This window comes from Vitis riparia, chromosome 9 (genome assembly GCF_004353265.1).
Source record: "Vitis riparia cultivar Riparia Gloire de Montpellier isolate 1030 chromosome 9, EGFV_Vit.rip_1.0, whole genome shotgun sequence".
In the NCBI taxonomy this organism is placed as follows: domain Eukaryota; kingdom Viridiplantae; phylum Streptophyta; class Magnoliopsida; order Vitales; family Vitaceae; genus Vitis; species Vitis riparia.
In genome coordinates, this window is record NC_048439.1 from 2,050,803 (window position 1) to 2,060,611 (window position 9,809).

The 9,809-nt window shown below is 34.3% G+C and overlaps 1 protein-coding gene across 1 annotated transcript; it reads right to left on the reverse strand.

The window, feature by feature from the left end:
- Positions 1 to 3,642: 3,642 nt before the first annotated feature.
- LOC117922761 (putative hydrolase C777.06c) lies at positions 3,643 to 9,401 on the reverse strand. Its single transcript, XM_034840970.1, has 12 exons — positions 9,144 to 9,401; positions 8,317 to 8,444; positions 8,098 to 8,210; positions 7,594 to 7,635; positions 6,433 to 6,488; positions 6,229 to 6,305; positions 5,645 to 5,764; positions 4,649 to 4,725; positions 4,464 to 4,527; positions 4,317 to 4,367; positions 4,172 to 4,220; positions 3,643 to 3,980 (listed from the first exon to the last, which is right to left on the reverse strand). Exons 1-12 carry the CDS (start codon positions 9,298 to 9,300, stop codon positions 3,862 to 3,864), a joined length of 1,053 nt encoding a protein of 350 aa, XP_034696861.1. The 5' UTR covers positions 9,301 to 9,401; the 3' UTR covers positions 3,643 to 3,861.
- Positions 9,402 to 9,809: the final 408 nt, after the last annotated feature.

Consider the following 9,809-nt stretch of genomic DNA (forward strand, 5'->3'; position numbering starts at 1 on the left):
CCTGTTTTCTATCGGTTTGTGTTGCCTCTCACACTATGGGATTTTTATTTTTATTTTTTATAAAAAAAAAAAAGAGGTAACAATACATTATTGTTTCTGTTTTGTCATTTACTTGTTTTATTCTTCAATGATTTAGTTTTTGATATGGGATCTTGCTCAACCCCAAGTCTCAATATGCTCTCCCAGCTCATCACCATCTTTATAATATAGCAAAAATGTTTTTAAAAAGCTAATAAAAAAATTAAAAAAAAACAAAACAAAACAAAACAAAACAAAAGTATTAGGGCAATGCTCCCATGTGTGTCATGCATGCAATACACTACACGCGACGGGGTTTTAGTCGCATGATCGATGGATCATGGACAACGTTTTCTAGGGTGTCATCATCGTTGCCATCAAAATCTCAAAATCCAATGGCTAATAACTCAATGGAGGGTCATCATCGATAGACAAACATATATTCACCTATGTGAAAAACATTTTGGTTTTTCGGTACATATAAAGGCATCTCATGTGATATATTCCTCTTCCATGAATGAGACTTTAGAGCTAAAAGGGAAGGTGTGAAATGGGGTTCATTGATAGTGTGCTTAGACATCCATGGTATATTTTTTGGTGGGGATGGGCCAACTGAAATAGACCAAAATATAATTTATTAATTAATTAAACATAAGATTAATTACACTTAGCAACACTAATAGTACAATATGTCACATTCTATGATTGGGCATGACTAAAAAAAATTGAGAAATGAGATACAACCATCATATTTTAAGGAGGATAAAGTGGCAATAGCTCGCTTCAAAAATCTAAGGTGTCAATATTCCATTCTCGCGTAAAAGCTTGAAGCAAAAATGCAACAAGAAGTGGACATCACTTATTAAATATAGATAAGCTAATTTTATATCTTAATCAAAATTAAGTTTTTGTCAAGAAAGTTATAATCTATTAATACAATAAGGAGATGTCAAGTTGATCAATGAGTTTATCATATTAGCAAATGATAAAAATTTAAAAATAAAATAAAATAAAAAATCTTTTCATCGTGTTACATTGACTAATCGTAGCTTCCGACATGCATTTTAATATTTTATGTATTGATGAAAGTGATGATGAAAATGACTAATTTTCAAATGTCAAGCAAATAGAATAATATTTTTTTTAAAAAAAAAAAAATTACTAATGGAGTAAAAGACACTTTATCATGATCGAAAAAGTATTTTATTTATTTTGTCATTTTCCAGAATGAAATAAAACCAAAATCATTATATAATAAAAATTATTATTATTTGGCTCTTTCACTTTCACTCAAAATTATTTAATTAGAAAAAAATGAAAAAAAAAAAACTTCTGATTCCGGTCAAAATCAGTGGCATGAAGGGCGAATGAGCCCAAAAGGGAAATTCCATTTCACGTATCTGATTGGTCTGTGACATAACTCTGTAAGCTGTTGGTGATTATATCACCGCCTCTCAACCCGTCCATGCACCAAGCCTTCACGAGAAGGCACATGAACAGAACGTGGGTCCCACTCTAAATGATTGATTGAGTCAGTGGCCCCCACTGATCTTACTCCCCTGCGCCTCACTCCCATCGTTCTCAATGTATCCACGGTAACCATTTGACACGTTATCGAAAAGGGTCAACGTCTCCACGTGTACGTGGAGGATAAGGGCATCCATGGAGAGCAGTGCGGGTGAAGAGCACCGTAGTGGTCCCGTGTTTCCCGCCACCCACGGTCTGCTCCGCCCGTGACTAGGAGCCGTACCTGAAGCGACAATCACATGTGGCGAGAGACGATTGGACGAGAGTGGAACTGTCAAAGGCTGAGTGCGTGATTGTACCAGAACCTCCCTCTGACAGCTGAAAGAGAAGGAGGCGAAATTCCTTTTGACACCTGTCATCCATTTTTCTTATTATTTTTTATTTAATTATAGTTTTTTATTACAAATAAATTGATTTTGGAGTGCACGTGGGGGCCACGTGACAGGGACGTGATAGACGCTAACCCAAGTGGGAGTGGCTACGAGCCGAAGACCCATGACTCCACGTGGGTCAACCATGGAAGTTTATTTCAGTAGTAGGCGGCTGGAATAATTTTGGAATTTAGCGTAATATTATTAATAAAAATAATTTATTCAATCGAAATCCTAAATATCGTTACAAGGTTCTAAGATAACTTGACTAAGAAATAATATTCTAAATTCAAGTAGAAAATTTTGGTAAAATTAGAGATTCTTTATTAAGTTCCGTGGCAAATTTTGTAAATATTTAAATAATTTTATTTTTAAAAAAGGAAAAAAAAAAAAAAAAAAGCCTTGTGGCATGAAAGGTAGAAAAAATATTGATTTTTTGTAGCAGCCCATGTGGGATTTAATGCAAATAAAAAATAAAAATTTATTCTACCCCAACCCTATAAAATAAAGAATATTTAGGACTAAGAGAAGAATTTTATCACCAATTTTTTTTTTTTTAATTGAAAGATATTTGTGGTTGGAATTGGCATCTACCTATCTTGTCTTTTTTAAAAAGTTAAGAAGAAAAAAAAAAAAAAACCTTAATATCAGCAAATTTGCATGACCTTTGAAGTGGATAAGACGAACATGGTTATAAAGGATGAAAAACATCTCCACTACTTTTAGCATGATAAATTGTCCTATATATATAAAAGTAAAATCCAAAAAATAGATAAATTGATTCAAATCAATCAAAATCGATTATATAAGTTTGATTTTCAATAATAAAAAAAGATTTGTTTGATTTGAAAATCGATTTGGTTGATTTGATACTTTTCGATCGATATTTTTAAACTTATATATAATTGTTTAATATTTAATAAGTTTTGTTTTTATATTAGGTTTTATGAAGAAATTAATTGTTTTTATATTATAGTCGAATTAATTCTAAATGCATTTAATATAATTTTAACATTAAATTCAAGTTGATTTCAATTAATTTTAAAAACAAATTAGACTTAAAAATGTGTTTGAGAGTGATTCTAGAAAGCGTTTTTAACATTTCAAATATTAATATCACTTCCAAACGGGTTTTTAAGCACATAATATAAACTCAAATTAATGGACTTTGAGCTCAAAACAAATACAAATATACAATTAGATTGAGGATTAAAAAAAGCTATTAAGTTGGATCAAAACCGAACCAAACCCACCTCAAAACATAATTTTACGAGAATTTATAATGACATATCCTGTAATTTTTTAAAAAAATAAAATTAAACCGAAGTTCCATAATAATATGGACTTCTCTAGATTTCTAAATGTATCACAAAAATAACAAAAAAGTACATCTTTCTTCTTTTTCAGTAACCATGCCAATGTTCCATATGATGATTTCAGAAGTTGAATGGAATTATCCAAAGGTTCACTGTGAAAGTTCCTCTTCCTCTCTATTCCTAACAAGAAATCCCATTGATTGTTCAGATATCTACCATTTTATCGATCGGTTTTGGGTTTATGCAGAAGGGAGCTAGCATGGAAGGAAAATGGCAGGACTGATTGAACCAGAGGTGGAAGGAGAAGGGAGAAGGGAAGGCTAAGAAGTATGTGTCTTCAAGCTTTGTTCATCCGGATCATTGTTTGATCCATTTTCAAGTTAGCTGATAGACAGATTCAGACTAGGATCAAGAAGAGAACAAAATGGATGATTTAATCTGAGAGATAAATCATCTCATCATTTCATGTATGCAGCAATGCAGAAAATGTTTACAGGGCAGAGCTCAACCCAGGAGGAGATTTCTCACACAGAGCGAAAACTCAACAATAATCATTTTGAAATACAGACATTGGATTAGGTTTATTTAGAAAATAATGGCTTGATGAAAGAAAATAGAACTTGAAAGGGCTAGAACGTTACTGGCACACGAAGCCCGTCATAGCTCAGTTGCACATCCAGACCCTCTGTCTTCATCAGTTTCTCAAGATCTTCACTCACTTTCTCATGATCCATCAGGTGCATCATACCTTAACAAAATTGAAAAAACAAGATAAAATTTCAACTTTTGGTATTCAGCTTTTTTGATATGATGATATAGAAGCATCAAGATTGAAGCATCTGGGATGTCAAGTGATCAACAGACATGATAAGATTGGAAGAACAGGTATGGGAACTAAAGAAGAATAAAGTTTTCTCGAGAAAATGTGAGAAAATGTACCAGTGAATAATGTTCTCTTTGGTTGGATCTTTCGAACTTCATCTAAAGCCTAGAAAATAATCACAAATTTGAAACCTGATTATGATGATTCGTAAAAAATTCATAAAAAAGAAAAATAATATGTAATTAGATGAAAAGGGTTCACTCTAGGAAGTCCAAAATGTGTTGCTGAAGAACGATCTGGCCTTAGAGCATCCTGAAGAAATAATATCAAATCATGATCATGTATATCTCAAAAATAAGTGGCCAAGCCATTAGAGAAGCAGAGAGAGAGGGAGGGAGAAAGAAGCACCAGAACAAGGATTTCGCAGTTCTTCAGAAGCGGATAAGTTTCTTTGGGTATTTCACTAACGTCACTGAAATCATGAACATATAAGCAAAAAGTTTAGCACTGAAATCCTGATGAGAATTGAGCTATTATAACCATAATGTATACCATCACATTTGCCAGAAACTTGTGATTTTTAAAAGCATTACCTAATGTAGCAAATATTACCAAAACGAAAACCAAGGGAACGGTAACCAGGGCCATGCCACACTGGTAAAGGGATAACCTGAAGCACAAAAAACATAAATGTAACAGACAGTAAATAGATGAAAAGGTCACATGACAATTTGGCAGAGTAGATTTGAAACAAGAAATCAGCTAAGTTCCCTCTAAAAGTAATTGATGAGACTTTACATTCGGGTGGATTTTGAATGGGACTAACTTCTGAAAAGTTACAAACGGACCAGTCCTGTAGAGCCTAAATTCAGCAAAAGTTTAACTGAGGTGGCCTACCCAAAATTTTGGCTTGTTTTGGGAACTACTACATGAGACCAGTCCAGCTTGCAGCAGGAACGAAGGCAGGGACTTGTATATATGAGTGTGTGTGTAGATCAAAAAAAAAAAAAAAAGAACAAAACAAAACATAATACATGGTTGGAACCTTAGTCACTATCAACAAGCCAATTTTTCTAATTTACCAAACAGACCAAAATTATTTTAGCCTTTTGAGTAGCATAAACCCAGGCAGAAAGCTTAATGGAATCCTCAGCCAATGCATTGTCAGTACCTTGGGTTGGGCTTGACTAGAGATAGCTTAACCAATGATCCATTTTTCAAAATATATCATGCATTAGAAAGTTCATGATTCACCAATTCAAACTGGCATATTTCCGGGTCAGCCGGATCAAATTGCCCTACATCATCCTGTGCTTCCTTTTCCAGCTTATCCCTCCCTGATTCTTGTAGATATAACATTGAAGGAGATAATTATATGGGATATAAACTTGATAGTTTTCTTACTTCTGGAGTTTCTTGAGGGGCATTTTGACAATGTAGTCAACAAACTACCTCATTCACATTTTACTAGGTCAGGAGATAAAATTACTCAAACCCATTAGCTAGCATATAATAACCTATAACATTTTGGCATTCCATAGTTTGGGTATGAAAAGAAAATCCACTTCAATGTCAAGCAAATGACTGACCTTCAGATCATGTACAATGAATGGCTTCTCATGAATGATATTAAATTGCAACTCCGAGACAGCAGCACCAGGGATGATCACGCTAGTGTCCACTAAATAATAATGAGTCTTCTTCATCACCTGAAATTATTTTGAAAACAATTATACAACATATACAGCCTACTAGAACCTGCAGGATGTCAACATGCCTTAAAATAATTATTAGATAGGATATCTACTAGTTCACAACATCTTATTTTTGCAGTGTAGTGAAGTACTCTGATGATGATTGGGTGATGAAGTTATAATTAAAAAGCCATTCCTAGTCAATGTGGAAATTGATGTAAAGTTGTAGGAGAAAGGTGGATTCCTTCAATCCTCAAGTCTACCATCTTTTTCATGTCGGCCATTCCTAATCATACTGGAATCAAGCTCCATTTATGATACCTTTCAAATTATAATTAAAAAGCCATTCCTTGTCTATGTTAAATTATCTGATTCATCTTCAGTGAATATAAGTTAATAGATTATCCATGAATTTCAGAAAGGTATCAGTTTTCATGAATTTCTGGAAAGTAAAATTAATTCAAAAGTTGAATTTAGACCTCAAAATCACGTGTTGGCACATAAATTGGAATGTTGGGTTGGACATTGTTTGTCCAGTCACGAAGATCATCAAGACCTGGACAAAAAACAAAGAAACTTCACTGCTGGATCCCATAAAAATTTCTTAGTTGGAAAAGAAATATTAATGCACTATGATGCTAATAATTCATATAATAACATTAGAAAGTGTTAACACCAGAGACCTCCAATTGCATCAGCATGAGAATGAGTAATAATAACCGCATCAATTGTTCTTATCCTGACAGAAATGCAACTAGTTACAAAAGGCAAATACATATGATGGAAGACAAAACAATAGAACAGAATCTGCAGAACACCACCAATTTTAACATTTCAACAGTCTTAGAATATATGAACACCCTAGTATTTGAACAAATGCGATTGAAAATTGCTTCACTGACAGAAAATACAACAGTCCTGTGGCATAAAAAGATCTAAGGTAAAATTTATAAGCCATCCTCAAACGAGGATGGTACTAGGGATCTCAAAAAATTAAGAACAAAAGCAATTGTTAGCATGGAAAACTACAATAGAGATAAATTTGAAAGAGAGAGAGAATCAGAAGTTCAGTTCCATGTTTCAGTGCTGACATTTATATTATGAGTTTCCACATCCCAGTTTGATAGTATCTCTCATATGTGAATTGCAGATTCTGCATTAGGTGATAATAATTAGTACCATATATAGATGATAAAAACAGGAACTTTTAGTACATCAAAACATGAGACTGACTAAACATACGAAACCCATCTAACAGAATATGCCTCTAAAACAAAGATTTTAATTCAATTTTTGGCATCATTTTGGCTTCATGCAGTTAAAAAGGAACACCAGATTAGAAAATCATGATGAAAGGGCACAGAGTAATAACCACAGTAAGGAATGCAATGAAGACATCAGTATTGTCATCAAAATTAAGATAATCTACCAAAAGCCTAAGGTACCCTAAAATAAACTATTGTTAGAAAAAAAAACACAAATAGAATCATTTAAATGCTATTAGAAACACAAAGAAATCATTTAAGATTCTATGCAAAACACAAATCACTCTAATTCCCTTGGGATGTCCAAATTACTGATGATTGAATGAGCCTTAAGTTACAGGGATGCATTTTTCTGCTGCATAAGTCGTGGTCTTAGAGAGGTTTCATCTCGCTTAGGAGTTGTGGAAGAACAATATGTACAACCAATCACTTTTCCCTACCTAAAATGAACACCATATTTCAACCTTGTCCTAGCTATGGTCATACTATATGATTCAGCTATTAAGCAACACTGTAACGTTTGACATCTCGATCGACAGGATATAATAGCTTGAAGTAAGAGAAAAAGATGCCTCTTACCCATATGTAGGAAACCAACGGAGAGCACTATGGTAGAAAAACCTGCACCATAGAAATTGAAAAGAAATACTAAATTAATAAAAGGACCTCCAAATAATAGCTGGAAAATATTAACTCAAAAGGAATTCTCTTTTTTTTTTTTTTTTTTTCTTTTGGCAGGTCAATTCACGAGGCAAGAAAAAATTATAAGTACAGAAGTAAAAGAATAGAAACCATGACACATGTTAAAGATAACTGAATTGTATGAAGGCATGATGGAATGACTTTATCCTCCTTATCACTGATGGATTTTAGCTGAAGCAGAAAAATAATATTGAAAAAAGTAAATCCTAATGGAAAAAGAAGATGAAAAGATCCTAGGGAAGGGGAACTAGAGAAAGATACAAAAATAGAACTGCAAATGGAGTGTGGAGCATACATCCTTAATCAAGAAAACAGACTTGATATAAGAAAGACAGTTTCAAAACATAAGCAAAGCAATTCATAGAAGTATCTTTTACATACTTGCCAACATCTATAAGAATGGTACGTCCTCCGGAGGGACTAGGATAACGGATAAGGATGCTTGTGTTGAGCCTCTTATTCTTACTACCGGGATGTGCAGCTTTCGAGCATACCTATAAAAGTTAAGAAGCATTCCAGTTCTTGAAGCTCTCAATGCAGGAACTAAATTAGAATCTGAGAGAACAAATTTCACTAAGAACAAAGATTCTGTAGTCACACCAGACATGTCTTCAGAGGATTTGTTAGGCAGCTCACACGTGGAATTCCTTCACTAGTTCCTGTCCCCAAAAATATAATTTCAGATTGCTCCACGGGTAATTGTACTCTGGTATTTCCCCTTGCAGAATCTGTGACACATTACAAAATTACCTCCATGTGCAAAAAAAAAAAATTATAATAATTGCGAGGCTAATAAAACTTGTGACCAAAGCACATAAAAAATTTGCATTCTAAATCGAGTATCATCAAATGCACAGGACTCGTTATAGGATTCGGAAATCCACATAACAATTTTAGCAAATATCCAGAATACTTTGAACCTCTTTTTAGCCTTAATACACGAATCATACTGAATTTTATCAGCCATTAATACCCACAAAAAAGAATACCCACTCAGTTGAATTTAAGGCAAACCCAACTGTGAAAGAACTACAAAACATAGCCCATGATAGAAAGAAGTACAGAGAGCATCATGGAACACAACCTGCAATGCATGATTCCTCGGGACACCACAAAATTTCTGTTAACTTATACCCAGAAAATTCAATGCCCAACAATCCATGTAATGAAATTTGAGGCAACATTGAATACGAAAAAATGCACACACTCACACTGCAAACTAGAGATCTTCCAAATACCTTCAGTTCTCTTCCTTTCACAGCCAGAAGAAACAAAGAAACATCAAAACTTATGCAAAAAAGCATTCATGCCCAAGATAGATAATGGCCATTCAATCAGATTTAAGGCAATACCGAATTGAAAAAACACACACCCAAACACCCACATACATACAAAGAGAGCTAAGAAAAGGGTAATATGGAACTTACCAGACTCAAGGCAAGCTCGAAAAAGGCGCTGAAATGGAGAAGACCCATATCTGGAAAAAGAGATTGCAGGCTTGTCGAAGAAAATTCGGCGCTTGTAAGGGGAAAAACAGGTGATAGAAGAAGGGTTTGCGCGGATTGAACCCAGAAAGGAAACCATTGAAAGCTTCAATTTTATTGGAAAAGCAATCAAAATAGAATAAAATAATGATGAAGTGCTTTGGGTTGGTTCAAGAAATGGAGCTTTACCAGAGACGAAAGACCACAGAACAAGGAAGGTATGAACGGTGTCGTTTTGATAGGTCAAGTGTTTGGGCTGGGTCTGCTTTGATTTGTTTGGGCTTCGGCCCGTAACCCTTGGGCTTGTACCCGGGAGAATCTTTTGGATTGGGCTTCTATTGGGTGCCAAGGCTTAGACATACATTCCTTTTTTTTGTTGGGTTGGGGTTCAGGTTTAGGTTCACCTAGGACTAACATGTTGGTCGATAGGGTTGAAAAACCCGGAAAGTTGGGTCAGGTTTGCGGTCGAATCAAGACCAACCCAAATTAAGAAACATTCAACTTGAATCCAAACTCGACCTCTAACTTAAAGTGTTTTACCTAACCTCAATTCGATATCATTTCCCGAAGCTTGAGTTCCTCAACTCAATCAAATAATTCTAAGCTTAC

What these genes read in the sequence shown, in the direction of transcription:
- LOC117922761 (XM_034840970.1), bottom strand. Translation starts at nt 9,300, where the DNA reads ATGGTTTCCTTTCTGGGTTCAATCCGCGCAAACCCTTCTTCTATCACC. An exon ending in TCATGCTGATGCAATTGGAG is followed by an intron (nt 6,306 to 6,432) that starts GTCTCTGGTGTT and finishes TTTTTTGTCCAG; the next exon opens with GTCTTGATGATCTTCGTGAC. An exon ending in TGCCAACACGTGATTTTGAG is followed by an intron (nt 5,765 to 6,228) that starts GTCTAAATTCAA and finishes AAATAATTTCAG; the next exon opens with GTGATGAAGAAGACTCATTA.